General features: G+C 40.8%; 1 protein-coding gene across 1 annotated transcript in view; it reads left to right on the forward strand.

Annotated features, from left to right (window-relative positions):
* Nucleotides 1-5,342: 5,342 nt before the first annotated feature.
* Nucleotides 5,343-19,694, forward strand: part of LOC136874689 (uncharacterized) — a 226,509-nt gene continuing 212,157 nt past the window's right edge. Inside the window, exon 1 of the mRNA XM_067148328.2 lies at nucleotides 5,343-5,620. Within this exon, the coding sequence (XP_067004429.2) occupies nucleotides 5,392-5,620 (229 nt within the window). The 5' untranslated portion in view covers nucleotides 5,343-5,391. The remainder of the gene's footprint in view (nucleotides 5,621-19,694) is intronic.

Raw genomic sequence — 19,694 nt, forward strand, 5'->3', positions numbered from 1 at the left:
ACCACGGAAAACCACTTCGTAGATGGCTGAGGTGGGAATCGAACCCACCTCTACTCAGGTGACCTCCCGAGGCTGAGTGTACCCCGTTCCAGCCCTCGTACCACTTGTCAAATTTCGTGGCAGAGCCGGGAATCGAACCCGGGCCTCCGGGGGTGGCAGCTAATCACACTAACCACTACACCATGGAGGCGGACCCTCGTAAATTTAAAAACAGAAAAAAAGAATTGTGTACGCACGTTCAATCCAGAAACTTACAGTAAAACTGTTTGGCTCGAGTTCACCTACATGTAATTAGGGTGAGTAGAATTGAAATTTACTTAATACATTGTGTTAACTGCATGGTTACTAGTTGCATGCCTCAGTGGAGATTCCAGGATACGCCACTGCGTTTAACGTCCAGGGTGGTTTTTCTCCCTCGGACTCAGCGAGGGATCCCACCTCTACCGCCTCAAGGGCAGTGTCCTGGAGCGGGAGACTGGGTTGTGGGTATACAAGTGGGCGGCCTCACCTGCTATGTTGAACAGGGACCTTGTGAGGGGATGAGAAGATTGGAACGGATAGAAGGGGAAGAGGGAAGAAAGCGGCCGTGGCCCTAAAGTAAGTATCTTCCCGGTATTTGCCTGGAGGAGAAATGGGAAACCATGGAAAACCACTTCGAGGATGGTTGAAGTCGGAATCGAACCCAATTTTTTTAAAAAAATAGTAGGAATACACAGAACCTAGACATCTTCGTATCTTTTCCTTCCTTCTGTCATGATATTTCTCATATAATTGAATTTTCCTACTTGTTCTTTCCAGTTTCTGCTCTTGTATTTAAATGTATTTTCCTTTGTTTAAGTCGTTTATGTAAATTTGTGTTGTATAGGATTGTACAGCTTTTATTGTTTATATTCGTGTACTATGTAAAAATTTATATATCATTCATTTTAGATCAATATATGTTGTACATAGCTCGGATATTTGTAATTCGGCGTTATGCTGTTGCTGATCCTGAATAAATAAATACATTAAAAATGCCATTCGACGCAGCTAACGGATTTTCCAGCGCCACAGCAAGTAGTGGAGACTCGCACAGCAGCGTGTAGAAGCGTGATCACTACCTGATAGCACAGAACCTTCGATGCGGACATTTGTAATATTGCTCCTTCGGTGAAAGTTTTATTGTATAGAATTGAATCAAAATGTCATAAAACTATTATTACCGCAGTTAAGATGGTAAACTGTCAGTCTTTACTTCTCTGTCGAAATCCATTCGGAGAGCACCAAAAACTTGTAGCTATTTTCTTTCAGTTTTGATGTCTGCCCCGCACTATATTCCCTAGACCACCGGTGATTTTGTTGTCTATAACCTTTTTTTCTAATTCCCAATCGCCGCTACTGCCGGAAGGGGGTAGACAAGGAAGAGGGAAGGAAGCGGCCATATCCTTAAGTTAGGCACCATCCCGGCATTTGCGTGGGGGAAATTGGGAAACTACGAAAAACCGCTTCGAGGATGGCTGAGGTGGGAATGGAACTCCATCTACTCAGTTGACCTCCCGACGCTGAGTGGACCCTCGTACCACTTGTCAAATTTCGTGGCAGAGCCTGGAGTGGCAGCTAATCACGATAACAACTACACCACACAGGCGGACATTATTATTATTATTATTATTATTATTATTATTATTAAGGTCATAGATTTATATGAATTTACTCAATTCTTTTAATTATTACAATTAAAAAACCAAACCAAACCCCATGGCACAACAGCCCCGAAGGACCATGGCCTACCAAGCGACCACTGCCCAGCCCGAAGGCTTACAGATTACGAGGTGTCGTGTGGTCAGCACGACGAATCCTCTCGGCCGTTATTTTTGGCTTTCTAGACCGGGGCCGCTATCTGACCGTCAGATAGCTCCTCAATTGTAATAACGTAGACTGAATGGGCCTCAAACCAGCCCTCGGATGCGGATTAAAATCCCTGACCTGGCCGGGAATCGGTGGTGGTGGTGATTATTGTTTTAAGAGGACGTACAACTAGGCAACCATCCTCTATATAACACTAATCAGAAGGAAAAATGTAAGGGGTCCGACACTTCGAAAAATGAAAATATCAGCCAAAGGAAGGCAAGGGCCACGAAGGGCGTGAAAATGAAAGACTCCCTAGCCCTCGCAAACCTAATAGCGTCGGGGTCGGAAAAGAACAAGAGTTGACCAAGGGAGGTCGGATAGGATAGATAAAAGTGAGGAGCCTGGCACAAGTAAGTGGAAGCAATGCCAGGACTCAGCTGAGGACCCCGTGGTCGCCAACCCACGCTCCAAAATTCAGAGTCCCTGATGCCCGGGGCCTCCGGGTAAGAGGCAGACACGCTACCCCTACACCGCGAGGCCGGCTTATTACAATAAATTACCAATACAATATATTGGCAAACACTTTTATATACAGGCATTGAAGGCAGTCCTCTTTCCTTCGGGGCCTTCTTCGCACACGAGAAAGATTTCGGGGGATTAATATTGTCGAAGAGTATAGAAATGACATTCCATTTTAGCAGCCTCCTTCTATCAGCTCTCTTTACTGCAATCTACATTCCTCAAAATGAAGCTGCAGGAAAAGATTATAATCAAGATATAGTCACTTTGCGGAGAAAACATTAGCCTACATTTTTATTTCATATTACAATTTAAAAAAAAGAGGAATTATTCAACAAAGCAATTTGTACAAGGCCTGTTGTCTTATCTGCTAATCCTCTACTTTATTTTCTTATTATTAGAGGAAATATGCACATAATGTCGTTCGTCGCGGCACAGCGCCAGAGAAAGCGGCCCGGTCGGATAGGAAAAAATGAAAGTGAGGAACCTGACGCAAGTGGAAGCAATATCAGACTCAGCTAGAGGAACGGTGGTTGCCAACCCACGCTCCCAAGTTGAAAGTGATTGACCCCCCTTTTAATAGTTTCTTAGGCCAGCCAGGTGATAACCTAGATGTATTCTACCACACCCATGCAGATGGTGGTGGAAAATATTGTGTTAATAGGAAATACACATCTTCTGAATTAAAAATACAGTGGAATCTCGATATCTCGAATCACCTCGGGAGCTAAATTTTATTTCGAGTTATCGAAATTTCGAGATATAGAGAAAACCGTTTTTGAGCATTTATAACACAGTGTCTACAGGCCTGTATTGATATTTTTAATAGTACTGAAAAACATACAAACAAACTCTGTTTTACGGGATCACTTTAATTATAACACTTCTTGTAGTAACTTTTTAGAAGACAGCACACAGTACATGCCGTAGTTAAACAAGAAACATACCTCCGTTAACACATTTGGATAAAACCTGTTAGACTCTTCTGTTAACTGTTAACCTTTCCTCCCTTCACGTTGAAACTTCTCGTCAAAACCACGCAACCCAGATTCGTAAATGGAGTTTGTCGTCCGCGACTTCGGGGGGTTACTTTCGAACGTGACCGATAATTATTTCGTTCCCGAGAAGCAGCAAGGCTTCGGTTATTTTCTGATCACTAAAACTTATAGTGTTTCCGTTCCCGTCATATTAGCGCCCAGCATCACTCTAACTTGTCAACTGCTCCTCACAAACCACAAATGCCGTATTGCACAGTTAATGTTGCACAAAATTCGAGTAATAGGGTATTTTTTGCTTCAAGGGAGGAAATGTTTGCTTCGAGAAATCGAGAAATTCGTGCAACCGAATTTAGAGTAATAGAGAAATAAATACACGTGAAGAATAGGTCAAACGGCCGCGAAATTTAATTTATTTCGAGATACTGAAAATTCGACATATCGATGTTCGACTGTAGTAAACTCACGTCCTCGTATTCCTCGAGGTGCTTTAGTTTATTTCAGATACGATCCCACTGGAGGTGAGCTGCATGTACCTTTTTAACAACACATCGCTCGCCCACCTCCTGCAATTCTTAAATATCTGGCAGTACTAGAAATCGAACACCGGTGCTCTGAGGACAGCACCTAATATCGTCAGGGTTGGAGAAGAAGACGAGTCGATCAAGGGATGTCGGATAGGTGCCTGACAACGACAGGTAGAAGAAATGCCAGAGTCAGCTAAAGGCCTTGTATCACCAACCCTGGTGGTGGTGGTGGTGGTGGTGGTGGTGATGGTGGTGGTCGTGGTGGTCGTGGTGATGTTGCTGCTGGTGGTGGTGATTATTGTTTTAAGAGGAAGTACGACTAGGCAACCATCCTCTATGTAACACTAATCAGAGAGGAAAAAATAGGATCCGACACTTCGAAATATGAAGGTATCGTCCAAAGAAAAACAAGGGCCACGAAGGGCGTGAAAATGAAAGATTCCCTAGCCCTCAGAACTTAACAGCGTTGGGGTCGGAAAAGAACAAGAGTTGACTAAGCGTGGTTGAGATCACCTGGGGACCCTTTTAGTCGCCCTTACGGCAGGCAGGGCTACAGAGGACGTATTTACCGCCACCCTCCCCCCACAGGCCATTATTGAGCAGATACCTTCGTCTTCTTAGGGTCGCATTTCTTCTAATTGATGTACTTAGTATTATGAAAGGTTGATAATCCGTTTACTTTGCACTTTATAACTACAGCTGTCACGATCCCCCCCCCCCCCATCCCCGCTCCCATTTCCCAAAGGCATCCGCAGTACCAACTGATGTAATGGTGGAGGTGGTGGCGGCTGTGGTGGTGGTGGTGGTGGTGGTGGTGGTGGTGGAGGAAGTAGAACTTGGCAACCATCCTCTCTATAACACTAATCAGAGAGAAAATATTGAAAGGATCCGACATTTCGAAAAATGAAGGTATCGGTCAAAGGAAGACAAGGGCCACGAAGGGCGTGAAAATGAAAGACTCCCTAGGCCTCAGTGCTCTAATACTGTCGGGGTCGTAAAAGAACAAGAGTTGATCAAGAGAGGCCAGATAGGATAGATGAAATTGAAAAGCCTGACACAAATAAGTAGAAGCAATGCCAGGCCTCAGCTGAGGGCCCCGTAGTCGCCAACCCACGCTCCCAACTAAGAGCCTCTACTACCCCTTTTAGTCACCTCTTATAACAGGCAGGGGATACCGAGGATGTTGTTCTACCGCCCTCACCCACAAAGTGAGTACCCACTGAGCTGTTACTCACGTAGGAAAGGAATACGGTACAAATATTTCGGTGTTTTTGGTGTTTTTACCAAAGGTATTCTGTGTACAATGAGGTAGGATGTATATTAATGTTCCTCTTGTAAACGCTATGGTAGGAAGTACAACTCTATCTAATCAATGGCACTGATAAATTCGCCTGTCAATATGTCATCTCCATCACACACCAACGATATATACGGAGATAACGTTATAACGTCACAGATGAACAATCTTATCAACACAACGGTTTCTGACGGCAATTTGAAAGGGAGTTTTATTCGCCGATATGGAAGGTATCGTGGAGTTACTTTTGTCGTTCTTGTTGCTGTGTGCTGCTAGTGGCAACAGCCACTCTGTGTGGTACGAGGATAATGGTGATATTAGTGTATGTGAGAAGCCCTGTGTGGATCCTAGTCAGTGCATCGCAGACATCAAATGTGAAGATGATCAAGTTGTACAGAACAACGTCACTGTCTGCGGCTGCTGTCCCGGTTGTGTCCCACATAATATTACCGGTGAGTAAACCACATGTTAAACATTACTTGGGTTTAAAATGGAATACTTCACTAGCGAGAACTGTTATCCCATCATTCTGCAGAAAGTTTTGCAACGTAATATAACCTACTGAAAGTAGTTATTTTTCACGGATTCTGCGGCCACTACCACTACAGGCCCCCCGGGAGAGGCCTCCACCACACGGAATGTGCTGACTAAGAGTACATGCTTAACCTCACATGATCTAACAAGGCGGTTGGCTAAAAGCGCGCTCTTAACCTAACATAACCTACGCTTGCTACATGTTCAGACTTAACCTCACAGAACCCAGGTTCGACCCCAGGCTTAAAGGCCTTAACCTTACAGACCCAAGTTCGATGCCAAAAAGTGCAAGCTTACCCTAACAACCAACGTGATTATGGCTAAGAGGGCAAGCTTAACCTAACAGGCATGACGAGTCTAGACTTAATCTCACAGATCTCGGGTTTGACCCCAGGCCTAAGGGCGTTAACCGTACAGACCCTAGATCGAAGCGTAAGAGTACAAGCTTTAACCTAAGAGACTCAAAGTTCAACAAACGGGCTAACTGCATAAGAGTGGAAGCTTAACCTAACAGACTTCACGTTCGATTCGCGGGCTAACTGCAGGTCTAACGTTACGCTGAGCACGCGTTAACCTAACCTAAATCTAAGCTCCCAGGCTAACCGCATACGAGTGTAAGCTTAACCTAAAAGATTTCCAGCTCGATACCCAAACTTGGGACAAGATGGTGGCTCAAAGGCTTAATGCGTATGCTTTATTCATAGGGGTGTAACATTGTAAAGCGACTTAAGGGAGCTTGGAGCTGTACTTGGAACAAGATGGCGGCTATAAGGCTTAATACGTATGCTTTATTCAGAGGGGTGGAATGTCAGAAGGTGACTTCGGTGGCTCAGAGCTGAATTAGGAACAAGATGGCGGCTGCACATGGGACTAGGGAGATGGTGCAAGGCTTAATACATGTACTTTATTCATAGGGGGCGTAACATTTGGGAAGCATCCTTGAGGCTCGAACCTCCCAGGCTAACCGCAAAAGAATGCAAGCTTAACTTAACAGCATTTAAGTTCGATACGCGGACTAATCGTATAAAAGTTCAGGGTTAACCGTACGCTGACCAGGCGTAAACCTAACCGGTTGCCCTTCTCTACACCATAGATAATTGTGCAGGTTTAACCTCACGCTGACCAGGCATAAATCTAACCGATAGCCCTTCCCTACACTAGCTTAGCGGCTACACGTTGAATAGGACTAGGGAGATGGTGTAAGACTTAATACATGTACTTTATTCACAGGGGGCGTAATGTTGGGAAGCATCTTTGAGGCTCGAAGCTAAGCGACTGCGGAGTCCAATACGCTAGCGTGTCAACTGATCCGTAACGCACTATTGGTTTTTAGTGTTTGGAACACTGATTTTTTTATTTTAATATTTCGTGCTTTTAGATTTGAACTCTAGAGACTTATAGAAGCTTATTACAATATTATTGACATCACTTGAGATAAAAACTTTGTGTTCAGAACCGAAAGAAGAATGATGATATTAATTTAATGATCAGTTTCAATAATGCAATCAGTTTATGTTAATAGTACAGGAACTATAATTTAGTTTGCTGGATATACAGTAATTACATCGTAACAATCAAAACCATCAATATCTATTGAAGACCCGTCCCCGCACTCGGTAGGAGTAGTTTTCTTTCCATATGCCCCTCCCAAGTGTTCCACGGGACTTGGATTAAAAATCCAAAATTTCGTGAGTACCTTCATTATTTACCATTCCACGAGAAATACATTTACGGCATAAAATAACGGAAATAACACATTCTTAAACGTACGTTGCATACAGTCTTTTGACAGACCAAGTTTAAAAAGTATATATTGGGAATAATCTTTCTATAAATGCTAACTCCAAATTATTCCTTGATGTCATATGCACCTGATAACGCAATCCTGAATTTCAAATTGCACCGGCTTTCGGGCTAATTTCGCTGGGACTTAGACTGAAAAACAATCCGTTAATTATATCTCCCTTATTAATCCGTCTATCGAAAAGGTGCACATGAGTAAAACGTTTTAGAAATTGATTTCCATTAAGGCTGATAGATTTCCACTATTGTGGGAGAGTAAAATCACTGTCTCGATCTTCCTATAAACCTCAGTCGTTTCAGGGATGTAGAAAAAATATTGGCCCACAAGGACAGATGGATTATAAATTTGAAGTTTGGTAGAAATATATCCAGTAATTTTAAAGTTGTAAGAACTCAGACAAACAGGCAAAGACATCAAATCTAAAAAAATATGCAGATGGGCATTATTACACCTGGAACGGTCAACTGTAGGAAAATTTTACCAAAATGTTCTATGTACAGACACATTGTCGTTACGATTTTATTTATATAGATAAGAAATATGCTTCAAGTGCAGAACCTTTTAATCTATGTCCGCTGGGACACAGTATGTAAAACGGTCCGTTAATGTTATTTCCCTCAGTAATCCTTCTAACGAATAGGTACACATGAGAAACATGTTTAGAAATAAATGTCATTTAAGGTTGCCAGTGCTGTCATTTCTTGATGGTTACAGTACTTTTGCATCCATCTCTTGGCACAGGCCAGAGCAAAGTGTAGCTTCCACTGAAGTCCCAGTCTCATCCATGGCTGTGACAATATGGAAGCTGCTGGGGTATGGGTGGTGCTGAGTAATGACATTCAGAGCACAACCAGTGTGTCTGAGTGTCATGAAAGGTGTTGCTCATAGGGTTAGTTGTGCTACAGTAGCACTGTCTGGCCCAGTGAGGAAAGCAATGGCAAACTACCTCACTCCTCATCTTGCCTAGTACGCCTCATTTTGGTACTGCCATTGGTTTTTGTGGTTTCCCTATAACTGCATAGCCTTTGGTGATGCTATTTGAGGATCCAACCAGTCTCTGGGCTGATGACCTAACAGACAGACAGACAGACAGACAGACAGACAGACAGACAGACAGACAGACAGACAAGGTTGGCAGATTTCCATTCAGGTTGGTCTTGTGTATTTTGTGCGAGAGTAAAAATCACTGTTTCGGTTCCGTGTAAAGCCCCATTTATTTCCAGGAATTTGAAGTGCTATGGACATTAAAACCTACCTTTGAACAGGTGTATACTAAATATGAACTTTGGATGAAATATCTAGTTTTCCAGTTATAAGAAATATGCTTTACACGCGCACGTTTTTGAGCTGAGTCCGCTGAGACCGAAAAACCTTCGATTAATGATATTTCCCTTATTTATACTCGTATTGAAATGATATCACATCCAAAAAAAGTTTTAGGAATTGATTTTCATTAAGAAATGTAGATTTCCATAAAGTTAGAAATATATCCAGGAGTTTTCAAGTTATAAGAACTCAGACAAACTGACAAACAGACACCAAAGCTAACAAGTATGTAGATGATCATTATTACACCTGAAACGGATAACTGAACGAAAATATCGCCAAAATAGTCAATGTACAGACACACGGTCGTTACGATTTTATTTGCATAGATAAAGAATCTGCTCCACGTACACCTTTTAGGATATGTCCGCTGGACGTAGCCTACAAAACCGTCTGTTAATGATACCTTCCTTATTAATCCTCCTATCGAAAAAGTTCACATGAGAAAAAAGTTTAAAAGTGGATTTCCATCAAGGTGAGTCGATTTCCAGTCAGGTTGGTCCTGTATACACTGACTGACAGAGCAAATGCAACACCAAGAAGGAGTGGTCAGAACTTTATGCCAATTGCAGGGTAGACTGACGTCACTGAGGTATGCTCATGATGTGAAATGCGCCGCTGTGCTGCGCACGTAGCGAACGATAAATGGGACACGGCGTTGGCGAATGGCCCACTTCGTACCGTGATTTCTCAGCCGACAGTCATTGTAGAACGTGTTGTCGTGTGCCACAGGACACGTGTATAGCTAAGATTGCCAGGCCGCCGTCAACGGAGGCATTTCCAGCAGACAGACGACTTTACGAGGGGTATGGTGATCGGACTGAGAAGGGCAGGTTGGTCGCTTCGTCAAATCGCAGCCGATACCCATAGGGATGTGTCCACGGTGCAGCGCCTGTGGCGAAGATGGTTGGCGCAGGGACATGTGGCACGTGCGAGGGGTCCAGGCGCAGCCCGAGTGACGTCAGCACGCGAGGATCGGCGCATCCGCCGCCAAGCGGTGGCAGCCCCGCACGCCACGTCAACCGCCATTCTTCAGCATGTGCAAGACACCCTGGCTGTTCCAATATCGACCAGAACAATTTCCCGTCGATTGGTTGAAGGAGGCTGCACTCCCGGCGTCCACTCAGAAGACTACCATTGACTCCACAGCATAGACGTGCACGCCTGGCATGGTGCCGGGCTAGAGCGACTTGGATGAGGGAATGGCGGAACGTGGTGTTCTCCGATGAGTCACGCTTCTGTTCTGTCAGTGATAGTCACCGCAGACGAGTGTGGCGTCGGCGTGGAGAAAGGTCAAATCCGGCAGTAACTGTGGAGCGCCCTACCGCTAGACAACGCGGCATCATGGTTTGGGGCGCTATTGCGTATGATTCCACGTCACCTGTAGTGCGTATTCAAGGCACGTTAAATGCCCACCGCTACGTGCAGCATGTGCTGCGGCCGGTGGCACTCCCGTACCTTCAGGGGCTGCCCAATGCTCTGTTTCAGCAGGATAATGCCCGCCCACACACTGCTCGCATCTCCCAACAGGCTCTACGAGGTGTACAGATGCTTCCGTGGCCAGCGTACTCTCCGGATCTCTCACCAATCGAACACGTGTGGGATCTCATTGGACGCCGTTTGCAAACTCTGCCCCAGCCTCGTACGGACGACCAACTGTGGCAAATGGTTGACAGAGAATGGAGAACCATCCCTCAGGACACCATCCGCACTCTTATTGACTCTGTACCTCGACGTGTTTCTGGGTGCATCGCCGCTCGCGGTGGTCCTACATCCTACTGAGTCGATGCCGTGCGCATTGTGTAACCTGCATATCGGTTTGAAATAAACATCAATTATTCATCCGTGCCGTCTCTGTTTTTTCCCCAACTTTCATCCCTTTCGAACCACTCCTCCTTGGTGTTGCATTGTCACTGTCAGTCAGTGTATTTTGTGGGAGAGTAAAATCATTGTTTCGGTTTCCTATAAACACCCCAGCCCAATCATTGACGTAGAATAAGTTTTTCTCTGAGAACCTATTTATCAACAGCCGTATAGCACATGGGTGTATTCTGCCGTCGTAATTGTTACTGTAAACCATTGTTAAGTATAACTTCAGTGTGAAAAATTAGCCCACTTAAATTATGACATCTTTTGTTTATCTATTTATGCATTTTAAACACTGTTAGTACTAACAATAATTATGCTTGAAATGTTACAATCAAAAATTCAGTGTTCCAAACACCCAGAACCCACCACCGCGTTACGCATCAGATGCCTATTTTGTTCAAAATTCCAAGTTCAGTTCCTAGCGCCCTGAGGATGCCTTCCAACGTTACGCCCCTATGAATAAAGCATAGGTATTAAGCCTTGCGCCACCTCCCTAGTCCTATGTGCAGCAGCCCGCCATCTTATGCCAAGCTCAGCTCCAAAATGCCACTGGACCAGCACCTCCTAGAGAACAAGGCCTGGCAATACGATTCGTGACGTCACGCTCGTGGGCCCAGCGTGAGCTCTCGCAGTGCGAGTGGATAGTAGATGAAGCTAATTCCTTGATGATTGAAAAATACGCTGTTAAACTACATTCTACGAATATGTACGCATATCGGAAGCGAAATTAGTAATATACCGTAATAATTAGGAAGAACAATTACAAATGCAAAAAAAGAATATAATTCAGTTTTTAAAGAGTCTTAATACTGAACAACTTTAATAATATGCCTATATGACACTTTCTTTCGTATATTTAAGAGTCAAAAATGATCAGTTCCTTTTAGAAAACTGAACTTGATGATGAAAGGTAAAATATAAAAAACAATATGTAAGTACAACAAAAGCTATTAAATAAAAATAATAACATATAAACAACCTTACTTGCAGTATATTAGTAGCAGTCCAGGAACATACAAGTTGTATATAAACAACCTTACTTACAGTATATTAGTAACAGTCCAGGAACATACAAGTTGTATATAAACTACCTTACTTACAGTATATTAGTAGCAGTCCAGGAACATACAAGTTGTATATAAACAACCTTACTTACAGTATATTAGTAGCAGTCCAGGAACATACAAGTTGTATATAAACTACCTTACTTACAGTATATTAGTAGCAGTCCAGGAACATACAAGTTGTATATAAACAACTTTACTTGCAGTATATTAGTAGCAGTCCAGGAACATACAAGTTGTATATAAACTACTTTACTTACAGTATATTAGTAGCAGTCCAGGAACATACAAGTTGTATATAAACTACCTTACTTACAGTATATTAGTAGCAGTCCAGGAACATACAAGTTGTATATAAACAACTTTACTTGCAGTATATTAGTAGCAGTCCAGGAACATACAAGTTGTATATAAACTACTTTACTTACAGTATATTAGTAGCAGTCCAGGAACATACAAGTTGTATATAAACTACTTTACTTACAGTATATTAGTAGCAGTCCAGGAACATACAAGTTGTAATAATATGCCTTACTTGCAGTATATTAGTAGCAGTCCAGGAACATACAAGTTGTATATAAACAACCTTACTTGCAGTATATTAGTAGCAGTCCAGGAACATACAAGTTGTAATAATATGCCTTACTTGCAGTATATTAGTAGCAGTCCAGGAACATACAAGTTGTATATAAACAACCTTACTTGCAGTATATTAGTAGCAGTCCAGGAACATACAAGTTGTATATAAACAACCTTACTTACAGTATATTAGTAGCAGTCTAGGAACATACAAGTTGTATATAAACTACTTTACTTACAGTATATTAGTAGCAGTCCAGGAACATACAAGTTGTATATAAACTACTTTACTTACAGTATATTAGTAGCAGTCCAGGAACATACAAGTTGTATATAAACTACTTTACTTACAGTATATTAGTAGCAGTCCAGGAACATACAAGTTGTATATAAACTACTTTACTTACAGTATATTAGTAGCAGTCCAGGAACATACAAGTTGTATATAAACTACTTTACTTACAGTATATTAGTAGCAGTCCAGGAACATACAAGTTGTATATAAACAACCTTACTTGCAGTATATTAGTAGCAGTCCAGGAACATACAAGTTGTATATAAACAACTTTACTTGCAGTATATTAGTAGCAGTCCAGGAACATACAAGTTGTATATAAACAACCTTACTTACAGTATATTAGTAGCAGTCTAGGAACATACAAGTTGTATATAAACTACTTTACTTACAGTATATTAGTAGCAGTCCAGGAACATACAAGTTGTATATAAACTACTTTACTTACAGTATATTAGTAGCAGTCCAGGAACATACAAGTTGTATATAAACTACTTTACTTACAGTATATTAGTAGCAGTCTAGGAACATACAAGTTGTATATAAACTACTTACAGTATATTAGTAGCAGTCCAGGAACATACAAGTTGTATATAAGCAACCTTACTTGCAGTATATTAGTAGCAGTCCAGGAACATACAAGTTGTATATAAACTACTTTACTTACAGTATATTAGTAGCAGTCCAGGAACATACAAGTTGTATATAAACTACTTTACTTACAGTATATTAGTAGCAGTCCAGGAACATACAAGTTGTATATAAACAACCTTACTTACAGTATATTAGTAGCAGTCCAGGAACATACAAGTTGTATATAAACTACTTTACTTACAGTATATTAGTAGCAGTCCAGGAACATACAAGTTGTAATAATATGCCTTACTTGCAGTATATTAGTAGCAGTCCAGGAACATACAAGTTGTATATAAACTACTTTACTTACAGTATATTAGTAGCAGTCCAGGAACATAGAAGTTGTATATAAACAACCTTACTTGCAGTATATTAGTAGCAGTCCAGGAACATACAAGTTGTATATAAACTACTTTACTTACAGTATATTAGTAGCAGTCCAGGAACATACAAGTTGTAATAATATGCCTTACTTGCAGTATATTAGTAGCAGTCCAGGAACATAGAAGTTGTAATGCTCAGTGTTGTCGACCATGAAAACAGGTAAACATATTTTTTTTACAATAGAAGCCTAACATAAATTAAGGCGATGAAGAGCTCACAAAATTTGGCTGTTATGCAAAGAGAATTATTACAGTACATGCCAACAATAGTTTGTTCATCAAGTCATCAAAATTATATTCGCATTCCCTAGTATATATAAATGTACTGTTATTATTTTGGACCCTGATTCGAATAACCAGAACAGGGGGAAAATTGAAATTAAAGTGGAAATAAAACAACTTATTAAAATATATGAACTTAAATTTGAAAAGTAGCATGCCAATTCTGATAAAATTTGGACTGACCTTCACCCAGAAACTTTCTGAAATTGTTTTCGATTTAACTTCACCAGGTTGCTTAAAATTGAAATGGACATGAGGTGAACATGATATAAGAAAATATAAAAGGAAATCTCTATGAACAGTAATTGTTAAAATCCTAAGAAACCACATTAAGAACTTGCATCCCTGCCATTACATTAATAAAAATGTAGCAGAACACACATTGAACTACTCATTTCATGCTTTATGAACTAGCTGCATTGTTTAGATATGACACACATGAGATCAATTAAGTAATTAATCCCCAATTTTTCACAGATACATGTTACTTTCATTACATGCAATAACAAAAGCTGGAAGGAGTACTTTCTCCAAGAGAAAATTCCTAACCAGAGTGTGAATAGGTTATAATGCTGGAAGAGGAAATTCATAATTGAACTCACAATTACTCAAACAAGAATGTTTACTACTGAAGGGACTTACAGTGATTAACCCTGAATTCAAATTTTACACATTCCCTTTCAGTGGAATTCATAGAGGTTCTTGAAAGAAACAGTGCTGCCATGATCTTAATAGGTCTCTAAACCTTGAGCAAGAGCCTTGGCCAAACTTTCATTGTCTACTCGACAACACCTATCATCTGGAGCTTCTCGGTGGGCAGATGTGGTATCAGATAAGTACTCTAGGCAGTTTGGAAACTGAGAAGGAACAGCTCATAAAACGTTTAGACCAAATTAGAATGCATTAACCTAGATTATAAATGCACTCATCTATTAATTCATGGCACCACTTTCTTCACAGGACTACAGTATGTCATGTCTTAGATATATTTGGTTGATTTTGATACAAAATGAATAGCACACAAGGAGACAGAGAAAATCATTGAGTGAATGTAATTCACAATAAGTATATAGAACCTAACATAATTGTAATAAACACAATAACATTCCTGTATAGCCTGAACTAAAAATATTAACCCACACTAAGAGGTATATTCCCTCATGCGATATAATAAATAGGACTGCCTCACTTGCAGTTAAGGGTCCAGCACAATAAGAATACTTAGCCAATACCTTACATGCCTTACTTTTGCCAGAATATCACTATACCCACAACAGTAATTCTATAAAATAATGTGAATACCCAGCACATCCCAAACGAAATGTAATAACTGGTAAATTCAATACAGTAAGATATGAATCACCCCGAAAAATCTACTATTTCATTCATAAATAGCAAAGATATTAGAGACCTATCCACAAACCTTTCACAGGCCTTGGATTAGATAAAGGTGCAGTCAATAATTTCCCATTTCTTTCATCATACATGCTGGTCGTCCAGTCAACCTCATGAGTTGACACAGGACTCCATTTCAAGGACCATTCCATAACTTAAGTCATTGAATGATTAAAATCAGATATAATACACTAATAACTAAGACTTACCTTTGCATTTTTGGAAGGAACGAAATCATCTCGGCGAATAGCTCTTAACCACTTCGCTTTCTCCGAGTCGTCAGTTGGAAACGAGAAAACACTCACTTTAGGGCCAGTGCGATAATTGCCCTTACAATTTTGAACACTGCATTTCTGAGGCATCGTTATTCATAATTTGAAAAACAGTGATCGCAATTCACAGCAACACAGTATTAAAAATGAACTCATTTCTAACCCCACGTGGCGGCCATGCCGGCACTTTAAACACAATTTATTAATATTAACAATTTATAAGTACTAACACCTTTGACTGAACTTACACTAATAGGAATATTAAGCTAGTGTTAACACACAAGATTCGATTAAGATTAATATAATCGATGAAAAACACACTTAACAGGGAAACGCGTCCTAATACAACAAGCGGCACCAAGCTGAGTTACTCGCATGGTCCCACGCGGACTAACGTCATCAGCTGCTCTCATTCGTGTTGCCAGTCCTTGTTTTCTAGGAGGTGATGCCTGGACCATGTATCATCTTGACTTGTTAGCGTGGGGTCGGTGATTTTTCTCGAAGGTTGGGTGTTTTTTATTTTAAAGTACAATTATTTACTTAGCATGATACTCAGCAGTCCAAAGGGAAGAGCCCTGGGTTCCATTCCCTGTCATGTGTAGTGCGAATATTTTTTTCGGTTCTGAACGCAAAGTTTTAATCGCTAGGTGATGTCAACAATATTGTAAGCTACTATAAGTCTCTAGAGTTCAAATCTATAAGCACGAAATGTTAAAATCAAAAATTCAGTGTTCCAAACACTAAAAACCAGTAGCGCGTTACGCTTCAGCTCACACGCTAGCTTATTGGACTCCGCAGTCGCTTAACTTCGAGCCTCAAAGTTGCTTCCCAATATTATGCCCCTATGAATAAAGTGCATGTCTTACACCATCTCCCTATTCCTATTAGTTCAACGTGTAGCCGCTACGCTGGTGTAGGGAAGGGCTTCCGGTTTGGTTAATGCTTGGTCGGCCTGAAGTTAAGCCTGCACAATTAGCTAGGGTGTAGGGAAAGGGCAACCGATTAGGTTTACGCCTGGTAAACGTAAGGTTAAGTCTGAATTTTTAATCGGTTAGTCCGGGTATCGAACTTAAACTATGTTAAGTTAAGCTTACACTCTTTTGCGGTTATCCTGGGAGGTTAGGTTCAGGTTCGAGCCCCAAATATGCCCCGAAATGACACGCCCCCTATGAATAAAGTACATGTATTAAGTCTTACACCATCTCCCTAGTCCCATGTGCAGCCGCCATCTTGTTCCTAATTCAGCTCAGAGCCACCGAAGTCACCTTCCGACACTACGACCCTATGAATAAAGCATACGTATTAAGCCTTATACCCGCCATCTTGTTCCAAGTTCAGCTCCAAACTCCCTTAAGTCGCTTTCCAATGTTACGCCCTTACGAGCAAATCATGCGTATTAAGCCTTATATCCGCCATCTTGTTCCAAGTTCAGCTCCAAGTTCCGGGAGGTTAAGTTAGGTTAACGCATGGACAGCGTAATATTAGGCCTGCAGTTTTATGCAGTCAGCTTGGGTATCGAACTTGAAGTCTGTTAGGTTAAGCTTACACTCTTATGCGGTGAGCCAGGGAGATTAGGTTTAGGTTAGGTTAACGCGTGGTCAGCGTAACGTTAGACCTGCAGTTAGATCGGGTATCGAACTTGAAGTCTGTTAGGATAAGCTCCCACTCCTATGCGGTTACCCCGTGTGTTGAACTTTCAGTCTCTTATGCAAAAGCTTGTACTCTTAGGCTTTGAAGTAGGGTCTGTGCTGTTAACATCCTTAGGGCTGGGGTTGAACTCGGGATCTGTGAGGTTATGTCTGGACACGTCATGCTTGTTTGGTTAAGCTTGCCCTCTTAGCCATAATCACGTTGGATGTTACGGTAAGCTTGCAAATTTCGCCATCGAAATTGGGACTGTAAGGTTAACGCCCTTAAGCCTGCGGTCGAACCTGGGTTCTGTGAGATTAATCCTGAACACGTATCCATCGTAAGATCATGTGAGGTTAAGAGCGCACTTTTACCCAACCGCCCTATTAAGATAATCAGTGGTTAAGCATGTACTCTTAGTCAGCACATTCCGGGTGGTGGAGGCCTCTCCCGGGAGGCCTGTTGTGGTGTTGGTGGCCGCAGAACCCGTGCAAAATAAATACTACTAAACTTCGGGAGGGGTCTATAAGAATGTATGCAGTAGAAGTAGGTTGAATAATATAACCATATTTGGCGTATATCCCTGTTTTCACAGATCAAATAGCATTCTCACCCCCACGGAGCACTAACTTATTGGACATTGGCCCGTCAAGTGACCGCTGCTCAGCTCGAAGGCCTGCAGAGGTAACACATGGCCCAGGCGACGAATCATCTCGGCCGTTATCTTAGTTTTCTAGACCGGAGCCGCTTTTTCACCGCCAGATAGGTCCTCCATTGTCCTCACGTAAACTGAGTAGGGGTTTGCCTTTATTCACCAGTTCAGTTAAACAGCCGTAGCTAGAGGCGTAACGAATAATACACGGACCCGCCTGCAGAAAATAATTGGCCTCCTCAAAGAAAATGTGCAATATAAGACATATATTTTACTGCAGCAGATACAAGCAAAACTGCAATGCAACTAAACCCTGTATACTGTGTGATAACAAAACTGCAATACAACTATATCCTGTACTGTAAGATTACAAACTTCAATACAACTATATCCTGTACTGTAAGGTTACAAACTTGAATACAACTATATCGTGTACTGTAAGATTACAAACTTCAGTACAACTATATCCTGTACTGTAAGATTACAAACTTGAATACAACTATATCGTGTACTGTAAGATTACAAACTTCAATACAACTATATCGTGTACTGTAAGATGACAAACCGCAATACAACTATATCCTGTACTGTAAGATTACAAACTTGACTACAACTAGATACTGTACTGTAAGATTACAAACTTCAGTATAACTATATCGTGTACTGTAAGATTACAAACTTCAGTACAACTATATCCTGTACTGTAAGATTACAAACTTCAGTACAACTACATCCTGTACTGTAAGATTACAAACTTCAATAGAGCTATATCCTGTACTGTAAGATTACAAACTTCAGTACAACTATATCGTGTACTGTAAGATTACAAACTTCAGTACAACTATATCGTGTACTGTAAGATTACAAACTGCAATACAACTATATCCTGTACTGTAAGATTACAAACTTCAGTACAACTATATCGTGTACTGTAAGATTACAAACTTCAGTACAACTATATTCTGTACTGTAACATTACAAACTTCAGTACAACTATATTCTGTACTGCAACATTACAAACGTCAGTACAACTATATCGTGTACTGTAAGATTACAAACTTCAGTACAACTATATCCTGTACTGTAAGATTATAAACTTGAATACAACTAGATACTGTACTGTAAGATTACAAACTTCAGTACAACTATATCGTGTACTGTAAGATTACAAACTTCAGTACAACTATATCGTGTACTGTAAGATTACAAACTTCAATAGAGCTATATCCTGTACTGTAAGGTTACAAACTTGAATACAACTATATCGTGTACTGTAAGATTACAAACTTCAGTACAACTATATCCTGTACTGTAAGATTATAAACTTGAATACAACTAGATACTGTACTGTAAGATTACAAACTTCAGTACAACTATACCGTGTACTGTAAGATTACAAACTTCAGTACAACTATATCGCGTACTGTAAGATTACAAACTTCAATAGGGCTATATCCTGTACTGTAAGGTTACAAACTTGAATACAACTATATCGTGTACTGTAAGATTACAAACTTCAGTACAACTATATCCTGTACTGTAAGATTACAAACTTCAATAGAGCTATATCCTGTACTGTAAGGTTACAAACTTGAATACAACTATATCGTGTACTGTAACATTACAAACTTCAGTACAACTATATCCTGTACTGTAAGATTACAAACTTCAGTACAACTATATCCTGTACTGTAAGATTACAAACTTCAATACAACTATATCGTGTACTGTAAGATTACAAACTTCAATAGAGCTATATCCTGTACTGTAAGATTGCAAACTTGAATACAACTATATCGTGTACTG

Source organism: Anabrus simplex, chromosome 5 (genome assembly GCF_040414725.1).
Source record: "Anabrus simplex isolate iqAnaSimp1 chromosome 5, ASM4041472v1, whole genome shotgun sequence".
Taxonomy (NCBI): Eukaryota; Metazoa; Arthropoda; class Insecta; order Orthoptera; family Tettigoniidae; genus Anabrus; species Anabrus simplex.